Source organism: Anas acuta, chromosome 3 (assembly GCF_963932015.1).
Source record: "Anas acuta chromosome 3, bAnaAcu1.1, whole genome shotgun sequence".
NCBI lineage: Eukaryota > Metazoa > Chordata > Aves > Anseriformes > Anatidae > Anas > Anas acuta.
In genome coordinates this window covers 58,444,127-58,465,384 of record NC_088981.1, presented here as the reverse complement: position 1 = coordinate 58,465,384, position 21,258 = coordinate 58,444,127, and the positions used below count along the sequence as shown (strand labels likewise).

At 40.1% G+C, this 21,258-nt stretch overlaps 1 protein-coding gene across 13 annotated transcripts in view; it reads right to left on the bottom strand.

Moving 5' to 3' along the window:
- Nucleotides 1-21,258, bottom strand: part of MAP7 (microtubule associated protein 7) — a 110,539-nt gene that overhangs the window by 31,657 nt on the left and 57,624 nt on the right. For all 13 annotated transcript variants that reach the window (XM_068677320.1, XM_068677313.1, XM_068677318.1 and 10 more), the window contains 4 exons: nt 17,631-17,708; nt 4,458-4,621; nt 3,507-3,618; nt 4-114 (listed from right to left, as the gene is read on the bottom strand). In XM_068677320.1, coding sequence (XP_068533421.1) covers nt 4-114; nt 3,507-3,618; nt 4,458-4,621; nt 17,631-17,708 — 465 coding nt within the window. The remainder of the gene's footprint in view (nt 1-3; nt 115-3,506; nt 3,619-4,457; nt 4,622-17,630; nt 17,709-21,258) is intronic.

Sequence of the window (21,258 nt, the reverse complement as noted above, 5' to 3'; positions counted from 1 at the left end):
TACCTCTGTCTGAAGAATTTAGTAATGTTGCAGATGAGGAGGAGAGCCGCTTGTTAATGACTGGATCAACATGTTTCGAAAGGTTCATTGTTGAAACAGACCGCCTGTCTGGATCTAAAACAAATGGAGATAATGCTAATTGACAGCCCACATGCAGTAATGCCAGTTCCTAGCTCACTAGTGGGAGGAGGAAAACATGACTAGGTCATTCCTGCTCTACCACAAGAACTTTCAAAATAGAAAGGGCTTCTCAGCAGACGTTGTACAGGTGACTCAAAGACTGGGCACAAAACTGTCCAATTTAAATTTAAAATGTCTGAAATATTCTGTTCACTGACTGTCAGTCAGGTTGCAATCCAAGGACCTTAATGGAAGAGTTGAAGTAGATACTAGTAGCCAAGATGGTATTTCCATGTTCCTTTCAATATTGTCAGAACCCCCTTGCTCATGACTCAAAATAGAGAGCTTCAGGGAAAGGGCTTGGAAACATGAGGTTGTTCAGATAAAACCCTTGAATCAAAAGTGACATTGGGCAAGGCACTGTTACTAGGCAGATGGTCAGCATTGCAATAAAATCATACTGAAAGATTATGGGAAGGCTAGTCCACATGGGAAGCAATGGTAAATACAAGAGGAATTCAAAGATATCACTCCCATAGCTCTGTGAAAGTGGTGCATTTCCCACTAGAGTCATTTTCTACCTGCTGTGAAGTTGCAGTTTTGGATTGACTAACTACACACAGATAAAGAAAATGAATCTCTGTAGAAGGCTACAGACTTCTTGTGATGCACACGTGGTATACAATACTAAAGGGGGTTATTTTGCTTTTAGTCTCTCTGCGTTTTAGAGCAGCATTACAGCATTTGCCTGTGCAATTGCTGCAGAGTCAGCATCTGCACCCTGTTGGGAGGATGATGGCTCCTTCAAGAATGCAGATCATACGTGCTTTGTGCATGTGTGTATGTGCCATGGAAAGTTGTTAGAAAGGGCCAAAGAGGAAGAATGAGCTGAACAGTCCAGCTACATGCTTTCTCTTCTCCCTCAAAAAAGAGCTAATTGCACCAACTAAATATCTTCTACTGCAAATGTCTATTCAGAGATATGGCAACTGGAAGATGCTGGGAGAGCTCATTCTCCTTTTGCTTACATTTTTGCATGTACTGAGCCTCAGTGGTACTCAATGAAGCATTTAACCACGCTGAAATCCAGTGAGGCTTGAGCACGTGCCTAAATGCTCCACTGATTCATATTCTGGGTATCCACAGATACATCCACATACTGTTTTGGAAGCAGACACAAGAGCAGGGCACCGATAACATTAAGGAGGAGGACGCTGAAGGATTATCTGCAATAGTTTATGACAAGTACATCGACATTTTATTCAACTGTTTCATCTAGTGGATTAAAGTGTATTCACTGTAGGTAGAGAAAAATGCATAGAAATACAGTGCATGAAAACTGCCTTTACTCTCCCCAGGTCTATGAACTACATAGGACTCACTGTAACTGGCTGGGGGAAAGAAAGAAAGATTCTCCCCTATCCCATGTGATCATTTACTCACTTTATCTAATGTTAGGATGACTCAGTGAGTGTTCAGAACTAGCAAAGTAGGTAACGGAAGGGGGAATGAAAATTCAGAAATGTGTTTTAAAAGGAAAAACATCATTATTATGGATATGAACAAGACCTCTGTAGGCTGGCAAGTTTATTTTGCATTGATCTATGAGTGTTGTGTGTTGTTCAGTACTGGAGACAGGATACATGGGCATCATATGTCACAGAACTTGGTCAGAACTGTATTTGTGAGAAAGGGGATTTATATTTTGATCTCTGATACCTAATCTATATCTGAGAGGATATAGAGTAGATCAATACAGGAGAAAAAAAATTCTACATTTGGCTTAGAGGATATACTGCATAAAACAACTTTCAGAAGCTGACAAATGACTGCATGAAAATCAGCACTTGCATTTGGCATGCCGACATTTCTCTTGGATCTATGAGCACTGTTCAAGTGAACGAAATTCAGCATGAGGATTTGCGTGCACATGTTGGCAACAGGACACCTATGAATGTAGAACAGGCCAAATGCAGTCTATTGCCTAGAAGACTGCTGGTTTCTTGTTATTAAAAACTGAGCAACGTATGCATCAAAGCAGCTGGTTTTATGTCTTCACGTGCAGAGTAAGCATGACGTGTAGTATGCCAAAAACATTTTAAAGGAAAAAAAAAACACAAAAGATTTAAGTTGGGTCTCCTTGAATTGCAGTAGACAGAATATTACATATCAGGTTGGTGAATTGTGCCAGATCTTTAGAGTCAGCCATTAATAACTCTCCATATTAAAAATGAATAGTAACAACAACAAAATCTGGGACTAACAACAGTTCTAGTCTATCGACATGATGTTAAGCATGCATCGCAACTACATGAGGGTGGTTTAGTTACTGATGATCTCATTTCCTGAGAACTAGCTATGGGTAAAGGAATCAACAAACCACAGTGATTATGTACCAGGTTTTCTAGCACCACCCAGAGATCTGAAGTGGTGCTCCAGGCCTGCTAAATCGAGAAAGGTGAATGATGATTCAAAAAAATAACCTAGGGACAGAATGCAAGACAATGATTTTCCAAGTAAAGAAAATAAAAATCAAGTTATACAGAGTTAAGCAAAAAAAAAAAAAAAAAAGTAACTTTTTATGAAAACAACTGTTTATTGAGCTTATATATGACAAATTAAATTTCAGACTATTCTTTTCTCAACATTTTCCCCCTCCTTAATGAAAGGCTGCATGCATTTAAATGTACATGTTAGAGTAGAAAGAGAAGAGTTCTTTTCTTTTTAAGTATCACTTTCTGGTGAAAGAAATATACTATGTTCTCTCTTTTGGGCTAGTCTTACTTAATAGGGCATATATAAATTAATGACTGGCAGATTCAGTTACAGAAGATAATTGAGGAATGAAGCATACAGCAAAAATTCACTTGATTTGCCCATCTAAGCTTTTCTAGGGAAAAGGGGGCCTTTTCCAGTCTCCTCGAATATCTGTACAAGGCACAGATAGCTTATCACAAAGAATAAATTTTCTTCCTTGGCTTGTTTTAATATCAGTATTTGGTCATTTCCAGCAGAACTATTTTTTGAGCCATGATATTTAACATTGGCACACAGTAGCTCACATTACAAAACTGACATAGCACAAGCACACCAACACAGACAAACACAACAGCAAAGCAGCAGAAGCGAGAAGCTGTAGCAAAGTAGAATTATGGAATTAGTCAAATCCTGAAACAAACTTTTAAGTTATGTTCAGATTTCTCCTTGTTATGTTTTTACTACACAAGAATCTCAGAAACATGCCATTGCTAGCCATAATAAAATCAAGAGTGGAGAATTAAAACTAGCATACACTGAATCATCCGTCTTTTTAAAAGAAGCAAAGTAAATTCCTTTTAACTGGCAGGGCAGGGAAACTGGCTAACAAACCAGGCCTCCCTCTTTACCTGTGTTATTAATGCGGTTATGTAGCGCTCCTCCCCAGGACCACCTGTTTTGCTTTTGTTTTGGCTTCTGGCTTCTTTCAATTGTGCGACGTACAACAGCTTCATGTCGTTCCTTGAGTACAACAGGATAATACATTTGGATACCACTGGGTTTTAAAATTCATCCTCTCAAACGCTGCTACCCTCCCCATGGACTAAACTTAGCAGGCATCTTGGAGTTGTGCTCAAGCTCATGCGCTGTCTGGTAAGACACACACTCAGATGAACCAACCTAATTCTAGAACAGGATTAAGCAATAATTAAGCCATAAATAAATTGAACTATTAACTGTAATTTTGAAAATGTAAGGTGTGTTGCCAACTTAAGTAGAATTGCAGAGAAAAAACAGTGGCCCTATTATGGCAACTGCTGCACAAACACACACCAGGGTTACTTCCCACCTTGAATCTCTCACCAACTAAATACTAGGACAGTGAGAGAGAAGGAACAAAAAATGCAAGGATGAGCTGACTTACCTAAGATCACACCGCAAGCAGTTCCCTACTTAATTGGAACAAATCAGCCAAAAGTCTATTTTATAGACACACTCACTGTCTTGAAGGATCTGTTAGAAGGTCACTAAGACATAAATACTCGTATACCAAATGGCTAAAAATTAGCCCACAACCATACAGGAACCACATAATTTGTATTTTTCTGTGGAATTTTTGAGTAGTGCCACATGTTACAACCCAGATACGCTCAACTTCACTGCAACAGATTCACAAAGGGCACTTGAAAAAGCGGTATCTGTGCCTGTAAGGCTTAATAAAATCCTCTTCTGAGTTCTCTCTCATACTGACCACGGCTTACATTACATTCTTGCTGTTAAGTTTAAAAGAAAAATTTTGATGGTACCATATCTTACAATGAAAGCAAGTTGAAAAGTGTTCTCATGACGTTCCTTTTTACCTTATCTTCTTCTAATCTCTGTCTTCGTTTTTCTTCTACGGCAGCTCGCCTTCTCTCTTCCTTTAATCTCTGCTCTTCTAGCTTCTTTTTGCGCTCCTCTAGGTGTTTTTCATAATGTTGCCGAGCTCTCTCTTCTCTTTCTAACCAGATGGATTCTCTTGCAGCTACGAGAAAAATCAGAAATAAAAATATTTACATGCAGTATGTGATGAAATCTTTAATAAAATCTGAATAACTTTTGAAGAAAAAAGCTTTGAAGTCCTTTTCTTAAGACATACTTAATTTCCTAAAATATTTTCATGTGTTAAAAATTCGTTTATACTGATCACACATTCATTTAATTCAATTTAAATTTAATTACTATGAACTACCTCCAGAAATGGTCAAATTATTTAAGCATACAGTTTCTGCGTGCAAGCAAGGATGTCTTAAAATACATAAGTACTTAAGTCAGATATATGTGAACACACTTCTGTTGTACAAACCATGCTACTTTGCTGTAATCTTTCACTGCAAAAAGAAAGACGAAACCCTAGCACCACTATATACCTCTAGTGATCAGTGCAGATCTCTTTTGATAGAAGTGGTTGGGGTGATAATTGCAATACCTGGACTGTTACCTGTACCAACAGCTAACCAGGAAACTTGTTGAAGGAAACTTCAACAGCCAAAGAAATCAGACTAAAAGTGAGCTTTAATCTGTTACATACCTCCACTGCCGCAGAGCTCTGGATAACATTACAGAAGCACAAATCAAGATAAATCAAGATGCACTATACATGAGGACTTTTACTCCCCATCGGGCTCTGAATTTTTGTGAAGGTATGACTTCTCATGGAACTCATGCTCAAATTGTAGTTCACATTAAAGCAGTTACATATGGTACACTGGACCTCTCTCTGCCCTGAAAGCTTTAGGTCCCAGAAATTACTGTTTTAAAAAATTCTTGCCTTTTTTTTTTTTTTTTTAAATGGCATACTTCTTGATCTTCACAAACTGACAGATGGGAATACAGGAATACATGTAAATGCATGTAAAGAAATACATTTTTCACAAGAAAAAAAAAAACAAAAGCAAAAACAAAACAAAACCAAACAAAACCACCAAGAACCCCAAGAGAAAATAATGCAAAGGAATTCATTGATAATGCAACAGAAGCAGGAAATCAGGAAAGCAGTTTCAAAAAACCTTTCAATTACCAAGGTAAGGATTTTTTTTCCTTAGACTGAGGCAGCATTTTTTAAATTCAGTCTTGAAAAAGCAGCCTATTTTTACAATCCTATACTCTAGGACAGCAACTCTAGCCTTTACTTAGCAGAGCTTTGTGTTGTTTAACAGCATACCAAAACCAAATAAAACAAACAAACAAACTGATTCTAGGTGTTCAGAACAGACATTGCTATCAATTCTTATAAGTCCAGCAGTTGTCTTCACCAAATTCCTCTAATGCGTGTTCCTGCCTCCTCAAACACATCCCTTCTCACCTGATAAAGAATTTAGACTATACTCTAAACCTCACGTACACAGTCTCTTGAAAATCTCCATCCCGGGAAGACAAGTTCATATTTTGAAAATATCTCTTTTAACATTTCAGATTTCAAATGCTTTCCTGAGAAAAGCAGATAGCATGAGCAATACAGGCTGGCAAAGAGATGTCTGTGCAACAGCTACCGTCAGACAGAAGACATCCCCTAGGCAAGATGAATGAAAGTTCAGACAGATATTTGCAGGCAATTTAATAAACTAACATAGCCAGAATTATCACAGATAAAGAAACTCGCAGTTGCTTAGATAATTACTAAAAATAGTTGAGAAAATTGACACCTACAGATGCAAAATGCTGATGCAAGAGCCAGTAGAAGATTTATAGAAGTAATTTTCTATGCTAACTTAGTGAAGTGATTTGGAGTGGCAATCTGAACTGCCAGCTAAGGCTGAAAATAGGAGAGCACGGCAGAAAAGCAATTTCTGGTCCAACTGAAACCTGCAAAAGCTCCTCCTTCTATATTAAAGCCTTACAACATAACAAAATAGACCCAAAATCAGTGCTCCAAATGTAGGATTAACCTGCATGCATCTGCTGCCCTTATCTTGTCCAATAGCTCATCAAGAGCATGGATGGACGAAGAGGTGGCCTCATTACGGTTTACCTTTCTCCTTGGACTACATGAGCTGTTATGATGCTTTTTATTGCCCAGAAAAGGTCTGGAGAAGACTGAGCAAAGGGATACAGCCCACCTTTTCCAACAGTTTGGGCTACATCCTGAAGAACTGAAGTGTAAGAGTTGTCACCTCGGAGGTAGTCTCCTCTTTCTGTCTTTACCTCCTGCTTAACAGCCTGACTTAGCTAGCCAACGTCTTGGGCAGAACGGCTGTGACCGTGTCAGCAGGGTGCAGAGATTTTTGAAAGCTTCCTCTGCCGATTAGTCTCTGCACGGCTGGATTGTATAAGAGGGTCAGTCCAAGAACAGGCAGCTGCATCAGAACTGTACTGTTCTTTTCATGTACTCCACGTGCATTTATCTTGTTTTCTTCAGAAAATAAGGAAAAGATTCACTACAAGTGGTGACCGAGTTCAACTGACTACACTTCTTCAAAAAATAAAACTATACCCAACCACTTGCCATTAATACCATTTACGAGGTGGCAAAAGACATTTCTAAAGAGGTTACATTTAGAGGGAAAAAGAAAGAAGAATAAAACTAAAGCTGTGAACCTGTGAACTCTGTGCTGCAAACATCACGTGAACTCTTTCTTTCTCCTGAATCTTTGATGAAAATTTCAGAGAAATTAACACTATTACTACTTGAGATCTCCCCACTGAAAACCTTTTAAAATAGTATATACTTTTAATTTTTCTGGTGATACTTCATGACTATTTTAACTGAACTGTTGGCTGCCCCCAAAGGGAGCAGCAGTCGCCCTCCTCCAGGCTGACAGTGTTGCTCACAGGACTGAGATCAGACGGGCCACAGAAACAACCTGGTTAAAGCCGGGTTTCTTCCAAGTCTTTTTCATTCTGCCAGTTTTAATTGTGACTGGTCCAGGTACAGAGCTGTCGGCCAGGGCAGACGTACTGTCAAAGGGGTTTGCTGGGCTCTGCTGTCACAGGACACCTCAGGCAAGCAGCAGGGCTGCGGGGCAGCACAGCCCACCTGAGCTCCCCTCACCCCAGCCACAGCTCTGGCAGTTTGCCGAATTTAACAGCAGGCCAGTGCAGTAAGTGCAGAGACAGAGCTCATCGATGCCGACACCAGGCTAATGCAAACCGAACTAAAAGGAAAGTTGTGAAATATGGCTTCTGTCAGCATATGCCGAGATCACGAACACATGCAGATGCTGTCAAAGTCTACGTAGCTGCAGCGTGTTGGCTTTTACCCAGGAGTCCCAGAAGTCCAGCGAGCATATCAAAACAACACAATCCTGTGGGCCAAACTTCCACAGCTTCTGAGATCATCCTGAACCTTCCACGCCTGGAATCTGCTTACGATGGCAACACAGCAGGGAAAGGCTCCTTGGTTATCTACAGAAAATAAAGCTCTTCCTGAAGGATATGAGAAATTAAGGGAAGCAAAGATAAACTTCTTAACTGATGCCACTGGAACACAGATTTGCCCGATAAAAACGTGGAGATTATTTGCTCCATCTGTTGTCACTAATGTCAGACCTTCCTGGGATACTATTTATGATTGTTTCTGTAGGCTTTGGCCTGTCATGTCATTTAGAAAAAGTAATGAAATTAGCATACTTGAGCTTTTAGGAGGTAATTCAGGAAGAGAAAGGCTTCAAATATTTTTTATGTCTTAGTATGTAAAAGAGTTAACTTTTACACACACTCTCACTGCTGGGAAGACAATCAGAACACCAAACCTCTGGATAGTAACACTCCTCTTTGACTCTCTGCCCCTAGCAGAAGAGGTAATAAACTCATGCTTTTTGATAAGGAAAAACTGCTCAATAACAGAACCATAAATTAGTGATGGATTACCAAAACAAATGGAAATTTTAGGCTGGAATAAATTATAACAGAAAAAAAAATAAATTCAAACAAACCTCCAAGACACAGGCAAAAGGCAACAGACAATATATACATCCATCTGTTAACATGAGGGCACTGCGAATTTTATGCTCGGACAAAGTGTTTAACTGGTACATATAACCATGATTTATGACACAAACACACCTGTTTTCTGATAGGAAATGTAACATCTATTTTCAATAATTTACCTTTTTCACAGATATAGAAACAGAGTCTTGTTTTTATTCTTTTGAGGTATTAATTCCTAATTTTCTCTTATTAGAGCCAGAAACACACATCTCTCATTTTCACTGCTTCCTGGTTGCACTGCTGTTATTCTTGCATAAACTTAAGACCCAGTTGTTGCCATCTACAAGGCAGGCACATACAGTAACAAATTAATATCCTGAGGTGTTTGATGATTATTTCAGGAAAAAAATGAAGGAAAACTGAGTTCAAAATATATTTTTTATTTCATTCTCATGAACCTATATATGAATTTGCAGAAACTTTTGTCCAGCTACCCAAGACAGAAATTAAAAAAAAAAAAAAAAAAAAAGTAAGGTAAAGGAAAGGTAAAAGTTTACTCAAGGGTTAAAAAAAAAAAAAAAAGCCTATTCTAGGATAAACAATGTTAAGTCCTATTCTGAATGCACAGGTGTGCTTCTGTGTTTCATGGATAGGGACACATATACCATATATCTTGCTGGCAGATAGAAGGAGTGGATGAGCCTAGAGGAAACAGAAGGTATCTCTAAAAGGCCCAACCAACTTGGAAGAGCAGCTGATTTCCAGGATGTGGAAGGGGAAAATACCCAGTTTTATGGTCACTCTTAAAGAAGTTGCGCTAAGAGCCAATCCTGGACTCCAGCAAGGGACACAATCCAAAGAAAAGGCTTCTTCTTGGGGCTGAGCCCTTTATCAACATTCATTGACAACATTCAAGAATCATTTAAAGGAAGCTCAGTCGTCATTCAAATAGTATCTGTGTGCTGAAAGCTTAAACAGCAGAGGAGCATGAATAAGTTAAAGCTGGAAAGTAGAAAAGAGAATTCACACCTTGGCTTTCTCTCTTTACTTAGTACAATCTATAGCTTGGAATGCAGTCGTGCGATACAAGGACATGAAATTAGAGCATAAAAACAGGATTTAGAAACTGAGCCCTAGACATGTGGTTAATACCTTCTGCTTGTTTGCAAACGAGTACTGTTGGATTAGACTACAAGGGAACATAATGAGACCGCGCTTCTGGCACCTCATTCTGAAGTAGCAAAATAACTGAGCAAAAGAAAAACAAGATTAATCCTGAAAGAAATAATTCAATAGTAAAAGACATGCAAGACTTGAAACCAGTCAACTTTACACTGTAATTAACTAATTTAATGCAGGAGACGCTCAGTTAACTACAAACCACACACATTTCTTTTGTGTAACACATTCTGTAGCACCTTTCCCTGATCCGGTTTCAGGCATGCAGTGTGCCATGCTTTGCAGGGCTTTAGACTGCGAGGGAAAGAGGAGCATGCATGAGGTGTCAAAGCTTCTATTTTCTGCTTGTCCATGTGGAACAACTGGATGTCCTCCCAGCTCCCCTTGTGCCGGCCCTTCTGCTGTCTCTCGCTTCAGCCCTTTTTCTTCTGGTTACTGCCTATAACGAGGGCAGATCAGCACTGCCCCTTCTCAGCCTGCCTTTTGCGCTCACCTTGGACAGACAGCTTACCTGACTAGAGAGCTCATAGTCCTTGGCAAGCTTTCCAGCCTTCTTTCCTGACTTCACAACACTCACCTCAGCAGTAGCTTTCTCCTCTGACCACTGCTTCACCTTTCCTGGCTGCCCGCTCCGCGCTGCCTGAGACTGTGATCCCCTCCTTGCTGCCTTAGCAGAAAAATGGATCGGTGTTGCTTTAACCCTACCCAAAAAGGGGAATGTTCCAGCGGTCCACAGAAATGGCTGACTGACTGAATTAAAAGGTGAACTTCAGAACTGTAATTACAGCTGAAGTTAATGTCACATTCGCTAAGCCAGCCTCTCCCTGGTAGCCACGCTCTGAGGGACATACAGCACAGAAATTTTTAAACTAATCTTCCTTAAAAATAGTGTTTTTTTTTTTGTTTGTTTGTTTTTTTTTTTTGGTCTTATCAACCCTTCTGGCACTCTCAGAACCTCTGAGGACATCCCAAAATGATTCAGATGCTAACTAATGCCACTGCCTCCCAGTTTCTGTGGGGCTTCTGATTGTGGAAATTGGGAGAAAGTTTTGTCCCTCACCATCAGAGAACAAAATAAGCCAAGAAAAATTCACCAGCAGATTTATAATTTTTACTGATGTGATATTGTGCCAATGATCATTTTCAGTTAGGACAAGAACACATAGCATAGTGTGATCCTTTAAATATTATTTCAGTGCTTATACACTGTTGGTATTATGATTGCAATGGATCTAGCCAACCTGAAGCTCAAACACATTCTAAAACCTAAGATGAATACAACTTTTCCTTAGGTTAAAAGTTAACTTGGGTGGCATGATTACCTTCTTTTGTTCCCAGAGCCAGAAGCTAAACCAGCCGTATGTCCTTGTTAGGATTACAGTTGTGATGAAAAGGGTCAGCGTCTAAGCAGGATTAGTGTAGATAAAATATGCATAGATGTAAGACTTAAAACAGTTTGCTCAAGAATCAGGGACTAAGATACTGTACAACATTATTTCAGGCTGTCAGAATTAAAACCATTTTAAAATCCCAGTAACTTTCCCTGTAGAAAAATATTTTCCTTTATTTCTTTTTCCAGTTATTAAGAACCAGGTCTAGGCTAACAAATGTGCCCAAAGACCAACCGGCATGGAGTAACTCATCCCTGCTACTAAACCTTTACCTTCAAATTGGTGACAGTACTCAAAATACAGTAGGAAAAGCCCAGGGACTTTCTCTGCCAATTCCCAAACCTTGTCTGGGAATCAGCTAGAAGAGTTGGCTGGCACCAAAACCCTGCCAGGAACAAACAGTTTAGTATCAGGAACAATTAAGTTTTAATGCTGGGGAATGCTCTTCACCACCGTTCAGTTTGCCAGTAAGATGCAGCCAATGTGTCAATGCCAAGAGTGAGGCTCTCTGTGAAAAGAAGCATTAGCTTTTATTAAAATTTTGACCACTTTGACCAGGCTCTCTACTATGGTTTGTTCCACAAAACACCCCTGACAAGTATGAGGCACTGCCAAGAGTGGCAAGCACAGCCTGACACTGATCTAAAGCAAGGATGAAACCATCGTGCTGGGCTGGAGCCAAGATGAGCACGACAGCTCCCCTCGCCCTGCCCTCTACGAACAGCTCCGTTTGGCGGGTCATGCCCTTACCGACCAGAGCCCCTCCTGGCATTCCCATCTCACAAGACCCAAGAGGGTTGGTGTCACACAGATGCAGTATTTGTATTTTAAAGGGTGGGTGTTGACTTCGTGCACACTGTGGGAAGGAGTGCTAGGAGAAACAGCGCAGAATGAAAATATGGCTTCTGAAGAGCCTGGGACACAGTGAAAGCATTGTTTATATAATCACGTAAAGATTAACCTAACAGTCTTTTAAAGGTCTGTATTTGCATATCAACAAGTAATACAAACATTACCACATGGTCAGGGGAATAAAAAAATTAAAGTAATGGCTTAGCAGCCATGCTTCATTTCTGCCCACGTGAAAAGGCAATTCTCAGAGGGAAAATAGCTGAAAAAAATGATGCAGCTTATTAGTCATGGGAAACATGAGTCACACGCAGAAAAAGCCAAGGTGGTCACCTTTTGAAAGTTTGGGGATGGCTTTTCAAAAGCAGTGTATACCCTATAGTGAAGTAATTATATATATATATATATATATGTATATACACACACACAAAATTATTATATGTATAAATGCTGCACGTACATGGACAACAAAGATGACAGAACTCATTTTTTCTACTCTCTTAACTTTAACTGAAAAGAAAACAGGTACTCAGACCCCCAAGTGTGATAAGTGTGATAAGTGAAATAACACAGCTAAAATACTACTGCTAGATGCAAGCAAATCCTCAAGAGTGCAGAGCACATTGACCCATTACACCATGGTGAAAGCCACATCAACAACTGTACAGCAGAACTTGAACAAAAATTAAAGGTATACAGTAAGCAAGAGTGGAAATAAGGCTCAAATCAACCCCCCTTCTCCCATAATATCAGAATATTGCCCAGTAAACAAACACCAAACCAATTAAACTAGTACTCCATATGATAGCACCAGGAGGAGTGAGCAAATTAATTTTCAAGAGAAGATAAATGATACGATTCCCTACTGCTCAAGCTGCTGAAACAAATGTCTTACAGATCACTACCATCACTTAGAGAAGCGAACACACAAATTATTTTTATTCCCTTCTTTGGGGAATAAAAATAATTTCTCTTGAGGTGACTCAAAGTCTCAACTTTGGCTAAACTTGGCAGATCCCCTGAATAAAAAAAAAAAAAAAAAAAACAAAAAAAACTAATTAAGTTTAAATTCAGCTTCTAGTTCTATAGAAAAAAAAAAAAAAAGATCCCTTCTTTCCTATGTTTTACTGTCGTATGGCAAATGTTCAAATACTACCAAAATCCAACTCTATTCTTTCAGCAAGACACACATTTATACAACTTCAGGAAACCTGATATTTAATGTAGTGTAGATTTTTCTTTGCTATGGTTCACATGACATGAATGACTGATTATCTAGGCTCTGCACTGAAAAATGAAGCTTGCATGCCATTGTAAAGATCTCTGCTTCGCTGTACTAGAATACAAATCTCAAGAGACAGCTCCTAAATCATGTTTGCAGACAAGTATACAGATGAAAGTACAACACAACTTTCAATTTTCTTGTTAGTTCAAGAGAATTCTTCACGCAAGGACACAAGACACTCATACATCATGGGGATGTGCAGAACTCTCCCTTTTAGGAATGAAGGATTCCACATCAACTTATTTAAAAAAAAAAAAAAAAAAAAACAACCTACAGTTTAATGTTGCTTTTATGTGACATGAAATGTTTCTCACGAGAAGTCACATCATTCCAGTAACAAATGTTCATTTGTCAGTAGCTAGGAAATCAGAGGTCAGGAAAACTAAAGGAAAGCATCTCTCCCAATCCTACAGCAAAACATCATTACAACATGAGAAACAAACCTGAGGGGGGAAAAAATCAAGGCATGGAAGTATTATCTATGATAAATTAATTAAAATGGGCCAGTAACCTTCATTTGTTCTGGAACCTGAAGGGTCTAAGTCTATATATATACACCACCAACCTCAACTCCAGGAGCAGATTTTTAGGACATCCTGTCCTAAACATTTTGTCATATTACCCACTTCAGCAAGCCAGAAACAAAGATTTCCTCTTGCCTCCAAAAACAAGCCTAGCAATGCATGCATGGCTAGTACAAAGTTAAAACATGTCCCAGAAGAAGGTCATCAGTGCTATTATGGTGTAGATGGCAATAAACCAGGGCTCTCCAGGTTTGAAAAAGAAACATAACTATGGCTGGTGTTACAATACAGTTCTACAAAATTACAGAAGCTAGAAAATGGGAATAAAGACATTCTGTTTCTCAAGAAAGGCCACCTAGAATAGAACATTTTATTTTATTTTATTTTTATCCTGGACCATGAGACTAATGGCATTTTAATACAAGACCTCAGAAGAATAGGGTGGGGAAGGGTCTAAACAGTGCTTGTGCAGTGTACCCCATCATAAAGTGATGCTTTTGCATGTCCAACTACACAGTGTTTGCAACCTCTTAAAGGACACTGCTAATTAACATCTTTGTGTGTGACATGGACAGTGGGATTGAGGGCACCCTCAACAAGTCGGCCACTGACACCAAGCTGTGTGGTACAGTCGACACACTGGAGGGAAGGGATGCCATCCAGAGGGACCTAGACAGGCCTAAGAGGTGGACCTGTGTGAACCTCATGGAGTTCAACAAGGCCAAGTGCAAGGTGTTGCATCTGGGTTGAGGCAATCCCAGGCACAAATACAGGCTGGGTGGAGAATGGATTGAGAGCAGCCCTGAGGAGAAGGACCTGGGGGTGTTGGTTGATGAGCTCAACATGAGCCAGCAAGGTACGCTTGCTGCCCAGAAAGCCAACTGTATCCTGAGCTGCATCAAAAGAAGTGTGGCCAGCAGGGCAAGGGAGGGGATTGTCCTCCTCTGCTCTGCTCTTGTGAGGCCCCACCTGGAGCACTGTGTTCAGCTCTGGGGCCCCAGCACAAGAAGGACATTGGAAGGATTAGAGTGAGTTCAGAAGAGGGCTATGCGGATGATCTGAGGGCTGGAGTGCCTCTCCTGTGAAGACAGGCTGAGGGAGTTGGGGTTGTTCAGCGTGAGAGGAGAAGGTTCCAGACAGACCTTACAGAGACCTTCTAGAACCTAAAGGGGGGTCCTACAGCAAAGCTGGGGAGGGACTCTGTCAGGGAGTGCGGTGATAGGACAAGGAGTAATGGCTTTAAATTAAAAGAGGGTAGGATTAGATCAGATATTAGGAAGATAATCTTCACTGTGAGGCTGGTGAGGCCCTAGTACAGGCTGCCCAGAGAAGCCGTGGGTCCCCCATCCCTGGAGGTGTTCAAGGCCAGGCTGGATGGGGCTTTGGGCAACCTCATCTGGTGGGAGGTGTCCCTGCCATGGCAGGGGGTTGGAATTAGATGGTCTTTGAGGTCCCTTCCAACCCAAACCATTCTGTGGTTCTATGGTTCTAACTGGAAAAAAAAGAATCACATCAGCATGAGAATGAAAAATGACATCTGAAGAGTATTGTATATAGAGTGAGGTATTGTTTCTATGCTTATACTTTAGGACAAAAAAGCTCAGCTATTTCAAGGTTATTGTATATGCCTTTAAAAATGATTCAAGCCATAATCCAGTAGGTGGAGGAAGGTGGGTCCTGACAGCTGTTCCCATACTGGAAAGCCCAGCATGTAAAAATAAATAAATAAAAATTACAATATGATTACCTTACAGGGTATCATCATTACCTACATCATTTGGGCTGACTCAGTGTGGTTACTCACATATGCATTATTTGAGAACTGTTTTCATTCTCCTCTGATGCAAATCAATTTGAAGAGACTGGAAAAAAATATATTTTGTTTGAATTTCCCACTGACTGTAACATCAAATACTCCTTGATTTGCGACATGGAAGCGTTCTCTACATTGCCACATTCTGCTGCTGTGTAGCTAAGGGGCAGCAGCCTCTCTTCCTTTTATCATTTTACAAGATCTATACTTTTGGTGCACCAGAGAGTGGGGGTGGGCATGCTCTCAGTGCTACTGAGCAACTGCTTGCTTAATCCTCAGTTATGCTGCTGACAAGCTGACTAATCCCAGTATCTGAAGTTCCAAGCAAGCTCTCTCCAGATGTATTAACCAACCATAATGAAACAGGATCTAACACATACACAAACTAAGCAAAAGATAAGATAGTCTGGGGAAAGGTCTCAGCACCTAGATATTTCTGACATCGTTGCCAAAAAGAAATCCAAGTAACTCCAATAGCAGCTCTTCTGAGTCTGATCCCTGCACACATTATCACACATTAAAAGAGAAACTGGATGTTTTGAAGTATGGCCAGTTCCTCCGGAGCATTAAATAACCCTTCTTTTCCTTTGCAGCTTTCCTGAAGCTGCTTCTAGCTCACACTAGATGTATTGCTAGGGAAAGACTGCATGGAGCAGGCAAGACCCTGTTGCCAAGTGAACTCATCAGCATTGTTACTTACAATGATGACTAAGAATGTAAGCAACAGTTCTGTGTATTTTTTCCTGCAATGCCATAAAGTCAATGCGTTAAGCAGTGTGACTAATTTCTGTCCCCTGGATATATGTCTCATTCTCTCCCATCGGCTGGGATACAAGTATGTTACTGCTTCAGACAGTATAGGAAATTTTATGGCAGAATAGTCTGAGTTGGTTATTAGTGCATGATAGAAAGGTAATAACAATGAAAAGCGATTTGTACCTTGAATGAATGCTGAGATAAGGGAGTGAATTCCCACACTGGCCTCAGAGAAAGATGACTTAGGCTGAGGGGAACTTTTCCCTTATTGAAGAGTACCTCACTGTGTCAAAAGAGCACTGAAGTTGCCAACACTATTCACTTTCAATAGCCAGCAGGCTTTCCAGTATCTGGTGCCCCAGCTCCTTTGGACTTCTAGTGCCTCGCAGTCATCACCCAGAAGGTCAGTAGCTTGTGCAAGGTGAGACATGCTTACACTGGCCAGTTCTGCAATTGCATCAGTAAAGCATGCAACGCAGCGCTGCTATCAGTTAACCCAGCAACAACACGGTCCTGCTTGGAGCTAAGGCCTTGGCTCATCTTCTGCAACTGCGGCTGTTCACATGCAGAAGTACACACTTCCTGGTTAAATTCTGTTTGTTTTCCTGGTTGTATCAGGGATGCCAATGAGGAAAATCAGGTGCTTAACAGCTACTGAATATTTAATTCTTGGGTGACTCTGGCTCAAGCCTGCTCTTGAATATCTTTAAATCTCAAACAATGAGAAATGAAGGTGTGCCATGATATTTAAAATCAAAATATTCTGAGGAGGGGAGAAGCACCACTCTATTAAGTTGTGGGGAAAATGGTTTGGTTGGAAGGGATCTTAAAGATTGTCTAGTTCCAATCCCCCTGCCATGGGCAGGGACACCTCCCACCAGACCAGGTTGCCCAAAGCCCCATCCAGCCTGGCCTTGAACACCTCCAGGGATGGGGCATCCACAGCTTCTCTGGGCAACCTGTGCCAGTGCCTCACCACCCTCTGAGTGAAGAATTTCATCCTAATACCTGACCTAAACCTACCCTCTTCTAGTTTAAAGCCATTACTCCTTGTCCTATCACTACACTCCCTGACAAAGAGTTCCTCTGTCATATTCATAAAGATTCAGATTAAGTAACAGCTATAAAAAAGGTACAGCAACAATGAATCCCGAGATGTGCATGAATTACAAGATCTACTTTAAAGATGTAATAGTCCCTCCGGCATGATACTGCCTATCTAGCATGATCGATTTTCTGAATGCTACTAAATGCAAACTGGCAAAAACATGAAATGTAAATGATAGTTAATAAGAAAAGCAACAGCAAAACAATACAATAGGCCTTACCTAGCTGTTTTTCTCGTTCTTCTCTCCTTTCTCTAGCAAGCCGTTGCCTGTCATCAACCTTTAGTATTGGTGAGTAGTCTGCAAATGGAAGGAGAAGAATATTAATTATACAGTATGAAATCCAATAGCAACATAAACAAGTTTTTAGGGGAATGAATATTAAGCACCTGTAATCATTCTACTTTCAAAATAGATCCCATTTCCTGAATCCCTCTTATGTAAAAAATATAGAACAATTAAGAAACTATGAATGTGCAGTAATTATCAAGATGTAAAATGCTCCCCCAAAATGGACTAAGTTGTAACCCTGAATGTTCCAAGCAAGACGACTGCCTGTGAAAACTCATGAGGAAAATGTTTCTTTTTTTCCTAGCTTAAAACAACTTGGCTGCTTGAAAGCACTCTGACTAAATATTGTTCATTATTCCATAACCTCCTTCCAAAATGCATTCAGAGGAAATTCTCCAATTATAATGCAGCACCCTCTTCCCACCAGTATTGCCTCAAAAAACAACTCAGTCCTATTCCACACGGCTGGAGAAGCTCAGTGTGCATGCAAAACAGGTCGGCTCAAAACACTGCCACAGTTCTGGTTGAAGTTCTGAAGAGTGAGAACTCAGACAGCAGGATACTGATCTCCTACAGATGTTGTTTGTGCACGCATGTGTTAAAAGCTCTGGCTGACATGGTAAGACAGTGCAGCACGTACATGGAATGGTGCAATACCAGTAAAGAATGAGAGAATTTCCTCAACTATCTTTTTAAGTTGTGACTTAGTCCTGCAATTTGTTTAAAAATATCTGCCACTTGACGCTTGGATCACAGCAGTAAGACCAAGGGTACTATGAAAAATCTGTGTCAGAGCCATTCTTGACTACAAAATTCACGTTTGGTTGGAAAGTATCATGTGCTCAGTGTCACAAAATAAGTTATCTGGAAAACAACAAAATGCTAAACAGCTAACATCCTACTTCCAGTCTCAGCAGTGGAGCCAAAGACCAAACAGGAAAAAAATCTGAGCTCCTTATTCATCTCAGCATGCTGCCAAAACTAATTTCCTACTCATCCTTAGCTTCTTCTGTTAAACTTGGAAAGCTGTTGATTTTTTGCTTTTTCACTAGCACTGAAAAAGTCCGCTTTGAACAAAAACAAGCAAAGAAACAAACAAACAAAAAGTCACAGAAAATAGAAAAGCTTTCTGTGTATAATGAAGCAGTACGATTTATTTTAATATGGAAGTGAATTCTATTTTTTAATATTTCATGTTAAAGTAAAGAAGTATGTGGAACTTCCTGTAACCATGGAAGTGCACATAAAAACGGAGATATCTATAACTGAGATGCTTTTCATTATTCAGTAGGAATACATAAATAAGCAGTCTGCACAAACACATAAAGTCAGCCTATTTGTGTGTGCAGACTGCATACCTATGAAAAAAAATACTAGAAAAACAATGTCATAAAAATGAGGTTTAAAAATATGTATGTGCAGAAATAAATCCCTGAAGTAGGGATGTTAGACTGACTTTTACACAGTTATTTGAATTAGACAAAAATCAGCAGTGTGTATTTCATACTCCAGCAGAATTCTGCATCAGGATGACTTCTTTAATGAAAGACTCCACTGGCGGCTAGCTGCAGTTTAGCTACTCTTAAATTCTTTCCAGTGAAAAATGTCCATCTCAGCAATGGCCAGAGAATACAGCCTCAATTAATGGTGTCAGTATTGATGAAAAGAGCAGCTGGGAGAAATCCCACTGCACAGCGGGTAGGAAGAAGAACATTCAAACATTATAGCTCCGATGAAAGGTACAAGAAGTGAACAAGTCACCAAAGCCAAAGATAATCCATCACCCAGCTACGGATCAAACCTTTAACGCTGGTTAAATAGCACACAGTGCTGCCATTTATGAAACTCCATCTAGCCATGCCATTGCACAGATTTGCCCAGTGTATGGTGGAAATTAACATTAGGTTGATATTGAGAAACGCACTGACTTGCATGCAGCCTCTTCAGCATGCAGACGCAGGTCAAAAGGGTAATAATATTCCTTCTCTCTTGTGGCTGGCACACAGAAGTCACAAAACATGAATTTCTATAACATGAGTAATTAGTGCTACTGGAATAATGCACACCCAATACGAATTCCCCTGGAAAACAAGGATTCCCTTCAGGGGCTGTCAGCAAAGTCAGTGTAACATTGAGTTGACAGAGTGATGAGACCCTGGGGAATAATATGAAATCCCACTTCTTTCAGAACGTACTATTTTCCTTCAGTTTTTTTCCTACTTTCTTGAGAGATTTCCCAATCAGGGGAGAGGAAGCAAGTCTTCAAAGAGGCAGTAGGGTTATATGGACAGGCAAACTGAAAATGTCTCCCTTAAGAATTCCTAATTACAAGCCATAGGAGGAATAAAATAAATTTTTAAAACTGCCCTCTGACATTCTGTTTCAAGATATCCAATTATTTTTTCTGTATCACACACCTGACAGTGTCCACACCACCCCCCCTCCCAGCACCCCAGGCTGTTAGAACAATCCCAAGGAATTCATGCGAAGTTGCAGGCTATGCAGAATGTGAGCAGGTTTTCAGTACAAGAAATGTATATTTAATACATTTGGGGGCACAAAGGAGTAGATCAATATTGGCACAAGGAAACCACATTTGTAGCACACCAGCCATCATGCTGCCTTTGCTCTACTGGTAGTTGGACCAAGTCTTACAGTATTAGTTAAAATGTCTTTCCCAGGCCTTGATGACGAGTTTTCATAGTTAGGCTACAAGCCCGACCTCAAACAATTGCAATATGATATGCTGAGACCCCAAGTACATAGCTTCAGATTGCTGCAAAATAGAAAGTTCACTGGGACTGCTCCCCATTTCATTTCTCCTGTCTCTGTTAAGAACCCAGCAGGCAAATACCAGGGGACTGGCATTTTAGTGGGAATACCAGGACATACATACAAGCTCATCGAGCTCAGATTCATCATCATGCAGTAGCTTTACGTTGCTGCATGGGGAAGTGGGAAATGTCATTTGTAACAAGTCCCGTCAGAATTCCTCAATTCTTACAGAAAGGGTTGGTAGCTGGGTGAGTGCAAAGCCTTAGAGAGGACACTCCAGGACAACCATGCTGCTGCAACAAGTTGCAGTCTGGTTATGATGCGAAGCATGGAAACTCATGCTCAGAAACCTGTTCTGATACGCTTCACTAGGTTTGTCATAAGCAGAGCTGTAAGACAGAGCATACAAATACTTAACATCATGCCAGAGAGCAACGTTTGGAGATTAAATAAGCCATAGTTCTACTAAGGGAAAATTAATTTTGTTGAAATTCTATTGCTGAAATTCTGTGCCTGAATAGCACTTTTTGTGAACTTGTAGTGCTTACCATGAGTTCATTTTTTTAAAAAAATTATTTATTTATTGATACCAGTCCACTTAAGTAGCTTAGGTGTCATAGTTTTACTGTTGTTGGTTTGTTTGTTTGTTTGTTTTTTTCTCCTCACCCCTCAGAAATTCAGCACTGAAATGCCAGTCTTTTTTTGGTCCTTCATTATATTAAGAAAAGGAAACCACGGCCTTTTCAAAGCTTCCAGATAATTAACACTGAACTCTCAAACTCAG